This window comes from Leptosomus discolor, chromosome 14 (genome assembly GCF_034619465.1).
Source record: "Leptosomus discolor isolate bLepDis1 chromosome 14, bLepDis1.hap2, whole genome shotgun sequence".
Taxonomy (NCBI): domain Eukaryota; kingdom Metazoa; phylum Chordata; class Aves; order Leptosomiformes; family Leptosomidae; genus Leptosomus; species Leptosomus discolor.
The window spans coordinates 4,882,751-4,896,414 of record NC_141404.1 but is presented as its reverse complement, the minus strand read 5'-3'; the positions used below and the strand labels follow the sequence as shown (position 1 = coordinate 4,896,414).

At 42.2% G+C, this 13,664-nt stretch overlaps 1 protein-coding gene across 3 annotated transcripts in view; it reads left to right on the top strand.

Moving 5' to 3' along the window:
• The window catches only part of SDK1 (sidekick cell adhesion molecule 1), a 409,863-nt gene that overhangs the window by 343,738 nt on the left and 52,461 nt on the right, over positions 1–13,664 (top strand). For all 3 annotated transcript variants that reach the window (XM_086472872.1, XM_086472871.1, XM_086472870.1), the window contains exons 29-31: positions 5,808–6,002; positions 10,053–10,254; positions 12,286–12,389. In XM_086472872.1, the coding sequence (XP_086328998.1) occupies positions 5,808–6,002; positions 10,053–10,254; positions 12,286–12,389 (501 nt within the window). The remainder of the gene's footprint in view (positions 1–5,807; positions 6,003–10,052; positions 10,255–12,285; positions 12,390–13,664) is intronic.

The window sequence follows — 13,664 nt, the reverse complement described above, 5'->3', positions numbered from 1 at the left end:
AGCTTGATTTGTCCATAATTCCTCTGGTTGGTCTTTCCCCATTTGAGAAGATAGAGTACTCTGTTTGCCTTTCTGTAACATTCTGAGATGTCACCTGTCCTTCACAAGTTATTGAAGATAATCACTAATTATTTGGAGATGGCTCCAGCACTGTGGAGCAAATTTCATCAGGCCTTTCTGACTTGACTGTATCTAGATTAACTAAATATTTGTTAACCTATTCTTTATTCTAGCCTACATCCCTACTTATATTGTTGTCAGTTTTAATTTGCGTTAAGGATCTAGTCAGCATCAACTTACTTTTGTGCATGAAAATAAAGCAACAGAGGTATCAGCCTTCTGTTCTTTTCTGTCTCACCTGTCCTGTGCTCATCTTTTCTTCCCGCTAGTTGACCTGTCCTCCTTCTGTCTCTTGGATTTCTAATGTATTTATAAAATCTTTTTCATTGCCTTTGATGCCCTCTAAGTTATAACTCCCTTTGCACTTTAGCCATTCTGATTTTGTCCCTACATGCTTGTGCTGTCTATTTATACTCTCCCTTACACATATGTCCTGTTTCAACTTTTTGTCCAATTCGGTTTTGATTTTCAGGTCATTAGTGAGCTCTGAATGCAAACATATTGGCCTCTTAACATCTTTTGCCTGCATTGGGATAGTTTTACCTTTTTTTTTGTCTCTTTTAAAACTGCCAGCTAACCTGAATTCCTTTTTCCCTTAGAATTCCATCCCAGAGGGATGTTACCTGTCAGTTCCCCCAGTCCACTTCTTTGAAGTCCATTGTCTTTATTCAACTGTTCTCACTCTTTTATTTTTTTGATAATAGAAATATTGAGGTTCACAGAGGAAGTAGTTAGCTGCCAGTGTCATAGAGAAAAAGCAAAAATTACTCATGCTGGGTACTTCTGTGATCTTTCCTAAGAGGTGAGGTGTCCTTCAAAAATAGACATAAAACACTGTGTAGCAAGTTGTTTGGTTTTTTTTTTTCCTGTACACCTTTTAAATCCCATTACTGTAATGAACTTTCAAAGCACCATTGTAACCCCCCCAGTCAAGTGCACTGAAGTAGAGTTGTTGCAAAAAATAAGTTAACGTAATTTTGCACGGTGCCCGTCTATTCACTAGTGGGGTTGGAAAGAAAAAATACTTGCTTTGCAAGAGCAACTTATATTCAGAGCCTTTGAACTAATGTTCCTGCTCTGCTAGCTTTGTCCTCTGAGTATACAAGCACCTTTGCAGCTAACATTTTTGTAATCTATATCAAAACATGTTCTAGCATTTCAGAGAGAGATTAGCAGGATGAAATACTGGCAGGCACCAAGAGGGAAAACCACTTGTTTGTTTGTTTAAATATTTTACTGTGGAAGACTGCTAGATATTTCCATTTCTCCTTTTGGGACTGTTATGCTAACCATCTGAGGCTTCACTCTATCTTCTTTTCCGCACTCAGTTCAGCTAGCACCCAACATAGTTCCTTCAAATACTATTAAAGAAAAATGGTGCTTTAACGTGCATGTGTGCACTTTTAGCTATGAGCTTCTCCTGAAAACAAGAATTCAACCCTTCCAGGCCCTGGTTAGTATTCCTCATGGTATCCTTGCATTTAGCGTTTACCTGAAGCTTATTGCAAAAGACTGTAAGAACTCCACTGAGAATTAGAGCCAGAATTGGATGTAATCCATGTTTGCAAATTCATATTTTGATCCTGGACTGCATTTGCACACCCGCTGGCCCTTAAACAGATAAGCAATAAAATCAACAAACTGGATTGCTACTCTACGAGGTGGACTGTAACCTCCCAATATCGTTTGGGTTTCCCCAAGTTCTGTGACAAATTAATAAGTGTTTGTATCTCTGCTGCACCATGGCCTGCATGAACGGGTGCTGTCAGTTCTGAAGGGCTTTGTATGGTGATGAGTTTGAAAGCTTTTTTATATTCATGGTGTGTTTTCATCTTCCTGCCGGTTTGCTTTGGGGAATCCACTGGTTGTGTTACAATGACCTAACATTTAACAGGCGGTTCAGACTGTTGCCATTTATTGAGTTCAGAAAGCGTAGTTCATGAAACTGCTTGCAGTTGTGCAAAAAATATTGAAAAATATGCTAATGCAAAAATAAGCCTAGTTTCAATGAATAAATAAACTCCTGAAGAGTTGATCTTTCAGGGCTTTTTTTTTTAATGCTGTTTTGGTGCGGTGAACAGCAGAACTCCCAATAGAAGAAGAGATTTAGGATCTACTGCTGAGGGGGGGGAGGAATTAAGAAAACAATATGAATTCTTCTTACTGACCAGACCATCCAGATACTTCATATTCTGTCAGATATTCCTTTCCCAAAAAAGTTTGCTCTGACCACCTTTTAAAGATTTTGGTTTCATTCATAATATTTGATTTATTTTTTTTAATCTAAGGTATCTGTGACATCTTATCATCGTAATCTAGTAAGGGAAGGAAGCTTCCTTATTCCTTCACCACAGCAATTGCAGTTATTGCTTCTTATAGCCCTTGAGCACACCTTGATTTCTCTTTGAACACTTTCTATTTACGTCTATTGATTTGCCTTGTTTGATTTCACTTAACATTTCCTGTCTTCTCCCATCCCTTGTTGCTGAAATTCATCAACTTAATAATTTTATCTCTTTGATCTTGCGTTAGCCCTAATTATTATCCAAGCTGTAGTTTAAATACTCCGTCTTCTGTGTCACTCAGAAAAAAGGAAAGTGATGGGGTTTTATGCCAGTATGTAATCTGTCTGTCCCAAACTGTCCAAGAGGAGAAGGTGATGTAGGAGATCAAAATTATGATAGTGGGTATCTCTCAGGTGGGTTTTAGGTAGCAATAAGAGCGAGCTGAGTTCAGGTGCAGAGGTTGGATATGTACCTTTGAATCAGACCAAGGGAAGTGTTGAGTTCCTGAGGAAATCTGTAAAGGTGATGGTTCTGATTGTGTAAGCTCTGCCTGAGATATCCAGGAAAACAGATATTTACCCAGACTGTCAGCCAACACGGCAGATGTAGGAGAGGACAGAGAGAGCTGATACTGTTTTTCACAGGGATGCATTGAAAGGGAGTTTGCAGAGCCTGTCAGAGAGACAGGCTGTGACAAGTGATTTCTTCTTTCTCATGGCTAAATTAGTTTTTATACTAGCCAAGGAACCACTCTTGTGTAAGTTATTATAATGGCCTAGATATGTATGTGTTCCTTTGCCTAATCTGAGCGTGTTTGTAATTGGCTTTCCAGCATGAGTACCACTATTTAGCAGTAAATAGTTATCTTTCTATTCCCTCTTTACATTTTAACTACACTTTATATTTTACAAAGGTTTAGAAAAGAGAGGAAATTGCTTGACAAGGATATGTCCCAGATATCATACTTATCTTTTAATAACTAGATAAATCAACTTTTCTATTCTTGTAATATTCTCTGGTTCCCTCCAGGTCTTATTCTTTATGTCTCATGTCCCGTTATCAAACTTCTTTAGCCATCTTAGTTGCTATTTCCTTCATCTTTCCTGCTGCTGTAAAAATTTCCCCAGTGCTTTTCTTTGACTGTTTTTCACCCTTATTGAGATCCTGCACTGGGGCGTTCACTCCCATGTTCTTCACATCTGTATAAACAAAAAAGATTGCAGTGTATCCGTTCCTTCTCCCCATTGCTAGCCGATTTTCTGTAGACTTTAGAAAAGATCAAAATACTATTGTACTAAAGATGCAGAAATACTTTGGTGAAATATATTGGACCAGTAATGGAGCTGTGGATAGAAGGAGGTAGTTTGCAGGTGGAAAAGTGAGATGTTCAAAGTGTAAGACCCTAAGACTTTGCTGGGATCTAAGCATGCTCAGGAGCTCTGAAAAATCAGGCTGTTTTTTATCTAGTAGCCTAGTGCTCTCCACCTCACTGTGAAAATGTTGCTCTAGGAATACGCCTGACAGAGCAACTGCCGCGGTGTGCGAGGGCACCCCAGGCAGCACGGGGAGTCTTTCGCTGCTGATGCCCTTTTTCAAACGTGGGTGCCCAGAGCACTAAGGCACTGCAGTGAATCAGCTCTGTATCCAAAACTGTTTGTAACCACAGCCTGCGGGAGCTCAGGCTGAAGTCACGAGTGCTCGGAAAAGCCAAGTCACTCTTTGAGGTGTTGGTGCAATCAGATTCGTTCCGTGTCAGGCAGCTATGGCTGTTGCCCCACGTCCCCAAGCAGCTGCCAAAGAAAAAAGGACAAGGAAATGCTGGGGCATCATCCACAGCACTGTGAGAGTCAGCACACTAAAATTAATGCCATCTGTATCCCAATTAAATTCCACTGTTCGTGACAGCATGCACCACACACAAGTATGGCATTCATTCAAGGGAGCGCAGGAACTCTGTTTGGGCCTTTCCTGAGATCAGTTCTGTGGCAATTGTTGCATATTCATAGTGGGAAATAAATGTCGTTGATTTTGTCTAATAGCCACAGGTAAGATAAAAAACTTCAGTTTTCATGCACTGACCTTCACAAATGAAGCATGCCAGGTTTGGCTCTTCTTGTTCTTGTTAGAGCCAGAATGTGGTGGGAGTTCAAACTCTAGCTGGGATATTAATTCCAAGAGAAAGAGGTGGTCTCAGGTGCTGCAGACGCCTTTGTCATTCGGAAGATGAGCAGAGGGTTGGCAGAATCATGTCATGACTGTTTTGTTTTCAGCTGGTTTGATTTGGATTTGTTGGCTGCCCTCTGCCCTGTGTAACGCCACGAAGCGTTTAATCATACAACTGTATTCAGCTTGGGCAATAAAGCCCCACACCAGTTCTGTTATTAATTGATTTTGGAAGTCAGCAGCTGGACTGAAAGTTACCGTTGAGCTCCAGAAGTGAGAGCCTGATTGAATTGCCGGGTTTACAGAATGGATTTGAACATTTGGCAGATCCTCTTTGGGGGACAGTTGTTGCTAGTGGTGCGTGAGAACTCTGGAAGCCCTCCTTTGCACAGTTGGATCATTAATAATACAGGCTAAACTGTGAACTCCTAATTGTCAGGCAGGTTGGAATGGGGGTTATCACTTACAGGCATCAACAAAATTGATTATTAAGTGCCGCATGGTTGAAGCAGGACCTCACAGCTTGCAGGCTGCTTCTTGGGCTGTGGGCAAGGGCAGCAATGGTGAATGACAGGAGAAGGATGCTTTTATTGGCAGTTCTGGAGCTTACTGTACTGTTAAAAGAGTGTGGGAGAACAGAGGAAAAGGCAAGTGCAAAAAGCAGGAGCAAGCTTTTGCTTGAGCAGTATGAAGGCTGCACGGTTTGGGCAATGCAGCTGCTCTGCAGCTGAAGAACCTTTAGTTTGAAACAATGCTTAAATTGTGAGAGGGCAGAACAACGTGTGAGCGTGTGTGCCTTCACACGCACGTGTGTGCTTGGGTGGAAAGCTGAAACAGAGAGTGTTGTCCTCAACTGCTTCAGCCAGGTGACATTAATGGCACAGACTCTCTCTGTTCCTTTGCCTTTCCAAAAAGGTACCAGTATGCTCAGGAAAGATTAAACTGGGTTTGTATACTGTTAATATAAAGGATGGAAAGTGAAATTGGTTTCCTGGCAGGTAATATTCGGTAGACTCTTGTGTGCGTCACTGTGTGTGTTTTGCCTCATAAGGTACAGTGCCTGACAGGGGGAGAGCTGCTATGTAGCAGAGTTTTATAACTCTAAAGGAAGTAAATTACTTTGTTCTGGTCTCAAATGAACAAGTAATTGTGATAAACTAATAGTTTTGGCCCTCTTTTTTCCCTACTAGATAAAAATTCTAACCCTTTTTCTCTCTCTTGTTGATGCTGTGATTTCAGGGTATCAGATCGCCTACCGCCTGGCCAGCAGCAGCCCTAACAAGTTCACGACGGTGGAGGTTGGCTCAACAGTGAGGCAGTTTACTGCTACGGATCTCACCCCTGAGTCAGCGTACATCTTTCGGACGTCTGCCAAGACCAGGCAGGGCTGGGGGGAGCCTCTGGAAGCCACAGTGATCACAACAGAAAAAAGAGGTAATGCTTGCAGCCACAGATTGAGGTACTTTCTGTTGCACGTGTTGGAGCCTGTGCTGCACTTAGGGGAATTTTAATAACAGGCTACAGCCTGTACACCTCCTCCTCCTCCTCACCCTGTAAACCTGCCCCAAACCATAGCAACATCATGATTTGAGAAACCTGGTGAGCAAGACAGACTTTTATGAGACACGGTTCTTCTAACCTGCCAGGCTGTTGGAGATTGATTTTTCCATCAGCTACTATATTGGCCATAGGCAGCCTCCTTTTGCAGTTAGATCTTTTTTTCAGCTCTTTCGTTTTCTAGAAAGATTGCAATCTTAAGAAAGTAAGTGATGGATGGATTACATTGATTAGGGAACGCAAAATGAGAGGCAGTGATGTTGCAAGATTTCTCTACAGCTCCTCCATTGTACCTCAGTCCTGACCTAATGCGTTAGTAATTACTCTGGCCTTTCACTGCCGCACACTCAAGCAGCCTGTTTGCATCTGGATGGCCCAGAATTTTTCTGCTTCTTGCATCGGCCATAAAATAGTTCTTTGCGTTCTGAATCTCCAATCAAATCCTGTTCTGTAGGGAACCTACTTAAAGAAAGCAGGAATTACATGTGTATAAATGAAACCAGATGCTTAGACACCAAACGTATAAAAATGTGAAAGACGTGTAAGTTATTACAGAATCTGCTCTGCATCGTTCCTTGTTCCTAATGCTTTGGCTCAAGCAGTCTTAAAACAGATCTCTAGAGCTGTCAGTTAGAAAAATCATATTTTCTACTTGTACTTCTTTTTTTTTTTTTTTTAATTCAGGCCTCAAAGAGAATATATTGTTAGAGAACAGAAGTTCCTCTGTTCTTGTACCACATACCATATTCCCCTGCAAAGCATGTATCTGGTCTCTTGAGCTGGTAAAGTCAAAACTAGCCAGAGTAACTTTGCAAGTATCACTCCCTTGTCTGTCACTGGATTTTGTGCCATGTGCTGCTCTGACCTGTTGTGCTGTCTAGATATTGATCTTTAAGAAATCTTCTTCGTCAAAAATTAGAACCATGCAACTTCTATAATTTATAAAAATCACCATTCAGAGAGAAGCACACTTCAACAGGTGAGTAGAACAGACCTCCGTAGTTGACTTTAAACTATTGGTACCACTTTTGCGTGTGCTTGGGTGCTTGGTCTTGGCTCTTGCCCAATTCTTGCACTACAGTACAAACAATTACATTTACTGTAAGTTCTTAAAACGTGCCTACTAAGGTATCTCTTGTTTAAAGCCCTTTCTACCCTTGCAAATCATCTAGTGCAAGAGTAAGGATTTCCCATTCTATTTGCCCACAATGTCTTCCTTATTATTTTCCTATAACACCTCTAAGAAGAGTGGACATTGGCATGAAGTTCAGTCACCAGCATTGAGGACCCGTGGGGTGCATTTCAACTACTTCTGGCCTGTCTGGTTGGTGTTAAAAGTCCCACTGGCATAGCTCTCCAGGTCATGTGCAGCCTTCCCAGTGCATAATAGCACAGTCCTCAGAGAAAGAACCTCTAGACCTGTGTTAGGAAACTTAAAGTGCCTTTACTGAAGATACTGTCCATCAAAGAGATTTATCAGCTCAAGGTTTCTTCCACCCCTGTCTGATTGCTGTTAAAGGGAAAGTTTGAAGTCCAGCATGTGGAAGTTTCAAAAAAACCCACTCTACCTGGTAAAGTGAATACTCAAAGATCAGAGCCTCTCCTTTTCAATAAAATGTGCTCAGATTTCCCAGACCATGCACAAGCTGTTGCTGGATACACAATAGCTCAAGGCAGAACTCCCAGCTCCGCTGCGGGAATAATGATCCCTCGTCGCTATCACTGCTTTAGGGTTATCTTAAATAGGCAAGTCACAGTATAAAATGAACCTTTTCTCTTTTTGATGGATGGCTCTGCTGTGTCTCTATGCACACCATGGAACCGAGTCTCAAGGCACTGAGAGTTAACTGAAGTCATCCCATATGTAAAGTGTAGAGAGAACAATGTGTAATCACACATCAGCAAGATTGATAAGAGGGGATGATAAAGAAATTTATCCAGTGCAGCTATTCTACTAACACGTAAATAAACAAATTTAAAACTTGTATACATGACTATAGATATTCTAGAGTGAAAAGATATTTAATTTCCATTAATACAACTACATTTAACATCCTTGATGGTAAGGTAGGCAAGCACAAAAATTCCCTTGAAAACTGGCAAAATTGGTCACTCTTGTCCTTTAAATTCCCTGGGTAATCCCAATATAAATCTTTACATTTTACAATGATACCTGTGATTTACAAATCCCAAGTTGTATTGTAGCTGTATTCTCCAGAGGTGGTTCTGTAGTGCTCTGAATCTACATAGTGGTGTGATCCCCTTCAGAATAGTCAACATCAGTGATCAGGGCAGAATTGAGTCAGAAGATGTAAATGTAGCAAGAATTTAAAGGTAGTCTATTGAGTCATGTGGCCTGGCCTTACATTCCTGCACAGACAGCTCACCTTAGCATTTGCTTGTGGCTAAACTCCCACAAATAAACTCTTTATACTAATGTTTTTGTACAAACAGTCAGGAAGTATATCTTGCAATACAGGAGATTTTAAGATCTCCCATTAGCAGCGAAGGAAACCCAATCATGGGAGACTGACTGCAAGATCTGACCTGCCCAAAACTGCAAGCTGGTTAAAGCTTATCAGCAAAGAGTATTAAATCACTGCATGACACTGGCTTCCTCTGATAGAATAACCCTGAATACCTGTCTCAGCCTGTCAGTGTAAGGCATTGACCTTTTGCATTGTACTCCGGCTCGCAGGCTGCTGGCACCGAGAGCTCCCTACAGCTAATAGCTTACAAATCTTTGGGCACTGATGTCAGCAAGAGCACGCTGCAGAGAAATGCCAAAACATATAGGAAAAGGTTTCAGGGGATGGCAGGGAAATGAAGTGCTTGCCATATGGAGCTGTGAGGAATCGGGCAGGCAGAGGTGTGTTTATGGAAACAAGTGCTGATGAAGTCGAATTGAATTGCTTCTCAAAAACAAGCCACTGCGGTGTCTCCAATCAATTTCAGCTTTATTACATGCCACACATTTTAATCAGAATCAATAATCTTCATGATAAACAATTAAACAATTATTCCTCACTCTATAGAGTTTCTCTATTGAAATCGATGGAGTGCGGAGACACGGTGATGGGAAAGGAGATCTATATTGAAACAGTTGGGGACTGGCATGCTTACACCTGCATTACCATTCCCTGCCTCATCTGAAAGGTGTACGGTTAATTACTCTGGAGAGATTGGCACTGGCTGGTTTGACTTTGCAGGTTCAAGGTTAGTGGGTATGAAGGGAAGAATTGGGGAGGTCTGGAAGGGAACTGCAGCAGGTCCGCACTGTCTCCAGGCTGGGGTTTGGGAGCAGCAGCAGGAGCTGCTGACGGTTCCCAGTTCCTTGACAGCGAGAACTGGTGCAGGAATTCCGTATCGGCTGTAGGTTATGCACTTGGACTCCACTACACAACAGCCTGTTCCAGCTCATCCCTTCCTCTTCTTCATGCCTTGGCTGGGGAGCAGCTGGTGGAAGAGGGTGCTGCATATCACAGAAAGAACGTAGTCCCTTGATACCAAGTAGTAAGCACAGGTTAAAAAGTGAACTAGTTTACAGGCAAATTCTGTCAAAAGAGCAATTGCAGCTAGAAGCTTATCTGAATTTCATTAAAGATCTCCTTGGTTTGCTTGGCTGCTGGTCCTAATGATTCTTCCTTAACCTCCCAGGCTAAGACACCCCCCCCCAAGTTTGAGGTCTGCCCCTAGGAAGGCATATACTCAGTGGTGACCTTTTATGTGGGGAGATAAGAATCAGTTTTATTGCTCCTCTTGGCAGTAAAAGGTTCAGGAATGGGATGGCTTGTATACTTCATGCAGCAAATCCAAAAGTTCAATCTCCTGTGGCATTACCACTATGAAAATCTGATCAGGCTGTCACGTTTTGTGTTAGCTTGAATTTCCTCTCAAAGCAGTACCAAATTATGGTTTTAATTGCAGAACGACCAGCACCTCCCAGGCAGGTGATGACCCCCCAGAGTGATGTGTCGTCACGGAGTCTGCTGTTGAAGTGGGTCCCTGGAAGTGATGGATCTTCACCAATACGATATTTTACAGTACAAGTGCGAGAACTGCCAAACGGAGACTGGCAAACCTACTCCGCTTCCATCAGCCACGAGGCAACATCCTGCATTATTGAAAGGTACCGTATGATCCCAGGCTAGCGTACAAATTCCCACACTTTCCACCTCCACCAGTTAGGAAACCAAAGCAAGCATCACTCAGCTTCACAGTCTTTTGGGGAGAGAGAGGTTAAGTGAGGTCACTGCTCCCATTTTAGAGGTGGTGTTGTGAACAACAGTTGAGAGACTTGCTGAAGGTCATGCAATAAATCTAATTAAAGTTGGATTGCAGTGCATCTTTGAAGGCCTTCCTGAAAGCTCAGCACCGTAGATAACGCTACTCAGGCTAAACCATATGTAGCTACACAATGCTCTGTAAAATACAACTGGTTAAAAATCCTTTCAGTAGTGACTGAAGTTAAAATCCATTCTTAATGCTGCATTGCAATTATGTCTATACAAGCTTTTCCAGATGAAATAAGAACCATTTTTATCTGTATTTTCCATACTGAAATTTATAGATAGCAACAGAATGTTTAAACTTTGTTATTCAGGCTTCATTATATTCTCAGCGATGCTGTTGTAATTAAAGTCCTTGTAACATCTGTGAAAGCAATTCAGTGTCTATGAGAAGGTACTTGTTTTGCTGTCCATTTCCTCTGTTGACGAGCTAGTAGTACAAATCCGACTATTTCTAAAAGGCCGTGAGCTTTTGGATAATCAAGTATTTAAAACATTCAGATACAGATTTTTCAGGTCTGCTCTAAAAACGCCAATGGCTATGGTATATGGCAGCTCACTGGTCATATGCCAGAAGATACAGCTACATTGCTATCCTTTCATCTAACTGCGCAGAAAAGAGAAAACTTGATAATTGTAGGTACAAACATAGACCTGATTCCTCGGCCTGGGAGGTGTTATCCCCATCTTGAATTACACCCAGTATCTTTCCAGTCAAAACCTGCAAAATCAAGGGAACCAGGCATATCATTTAGAATTGACATCAGCATTACTGAAAACAAAAGATCGAGAAAGAGGATTCAAATTATTCACATTGCTGTAGGTAAGTAACAGTGTCCTAACAGGGTGGCACTACTGAAAAAGATTTCTTCTACCCCTTGCTAAAAGCATTTTCCTGTGAAAGTCCAGAAGAGCAGTACATGTGTAATGAGAGTGCTGTCCATCAGAATGCATTATCCCTTGATGTTTAATCATTCCTTACAAGTAACTTTACTTGGGTTTGTAGTCAAGTGTTACATCTGCCGGCTGATGGCTAGACACTACCAATTAATTAGCTAAATCCCCTGTAACTTACAGCTCTGCATTTCTAGCCTCCACATGTGACTCAAAAGGCAGCCTCCCCCACACCTTCCCCTGCCAAGCCAAGACAGAAGAATCTTTGCGAAGGTTATGTCAGTTGGAAATCGCTCTTTGCATAACTTAAAGCACTGCATAGATAAAAGAGCTGCAGGGAACCTGTTGTTACTGTCGTTATTAAATAATCCAGGTAATAGCATTAATTTGGAATTCAGTAGGAATAAAATGCACTGAGCAAATGCTGTGGTCTGGAGGATTAGTCAGAAGGCTGGCTCTCTGAATTCCAGTGCCTGCTGCGCACTGCCTGACTGTGGGCACGTTACCTGCCTCCTCCCTACCTGTCGTCCCCATCCATGTGCTGAGGAGGAGCTGACCCACAGACCTGTTTTGAGGATATCTCAGGCAAAGCACCTTGAAAGCCAAGTTTTGCATAGCCATGCAACTCAAGTAACAGCACATCTTGTCCTCTCCAGCAAGCCCGTCATAGGCTGCTCCGTGAACTGCAACTTCATGGCTGTTTTCTGGAGCCCGATTCAGCTACGAAGCCGTGTGTGTTTTTGGGAACTCAGGCCAATGGAAATTTGAGAAGGTGCTGATGGCAGCGAGGGTACCAGCACCCCCATGTCCCGGGGAAGCTGAGGGAGGCTGCAAAGAAAAGGCGATGTGGAGAAGAGACAAACTGCTCAACGACTTTAGTTGCCAAGGGGCAGGTTCTCTGTAGAAGCTCGTTCTGAGACAAGTTGTGATGATGTGGGGAGATTTCATCCCTCAGCCTTATTTTTTACATTCCACAGCTTGAACCCGTTCACCTCTTACAAACTGCGAGTGAAAGCAACCAACGATATCGGAGATAGCGACTTCAGCGTGGAGACTGAGGCGGTCACAACTCTGCAGGATGGTAAGCGAGGAGGAGACGTACGCTGGGGGCATCACCGTGGGATGGGCGTTCCCCAGCGCTCCTGGGTTTGCTGGACCCGCTGCAATGAGTTCTCCACTGGGACTGTGGAGTGAAAATTCAACAGCCAATGCAATTTTGTTCATAGGAGATTGATATAGGTAGTAATGAGATGTGGCTGAGTTAAAACAGGCAGCCCTAAGTGTCCTGCTGTGCCCTCCGATAATGAATCATACTTTCAGGAGTCTCAAAATGGAATTAAACTCTTTTGATTGGCTTCCAAACTCTGCACTAACTATTATCTTTGCAGAAATTTAATAATTTACAAGAGATCATTAAAAATAAATGCAGAACCATGCATACATTTGAAGAAGTTTCTTCAATTGTTTTCACTCACAATCCACATTAGTCTGCAATATGGCAAAATTGCTGAGGTATAAGTAAGAAAGAGTAGGAAGCTCCTGGAAACATGAGCATTTAATCCTGCAGATCAGGGCTAATAAACTGTGAATGACATTGACAAGGCTTTTATTTTTAGCCTTAGAGATCAGCTTCTAATTCCTTGATTGCATAAAGTCAATGCCTGAATGCAGAAGTAGCTCTGATGTCTTGCCTGGAGAAAGGAGCTCTGCAAAGTGTGAAAAAGCATCAGTATTTACCCTTAGCCTGCGAAATGCGGTAATAGTGGGATATATATATTTATGGTGCTAGGAATTAGCCAGTATTTCGTACAGCTCAAGGAATGACTAGCTAAATATGATATTGAGGTGTAAAAATAGAAAAAAAATTGGCAAAGGAATGTTTAAAGAATGTGATCTTGAAATCAGAAAAGGAGAAGACAGAGCTCAGGAGCATCTGAACTTACACAAGAACCCATGTAATACTTGAATAATGTGCCTAGCAGCCTTTTAAAGACATCCTGACTCTCAACCTTACTGAAAAACAGCTGCTGTATCAGTGCAGGCTGTAACTGGTACTAACAAGGCAGCACTGACTCACCGTTTCGGAATTTAAAATTTTATTTTCAATTCTCTTTGAATGTAACTACAGTGAATCCAGAATCGTGCTTGGCCCCCTCACAATACAACGGGGAAACACTGCGAAAGCTTTTCACCTCCTTGACAAACTGAACATTTATTCTGCTGAGCAAACCTGGTGCTGCTGCTATAGCATTGCACCGTGGAGGGCTGTCAGCTCCTGATAAGCCTCCCCTTCTTCGCATTTGAGCTGCTATGGTGTGTGTGTGTATGTGCTATAGGCCATGGGCACAGGAATGGG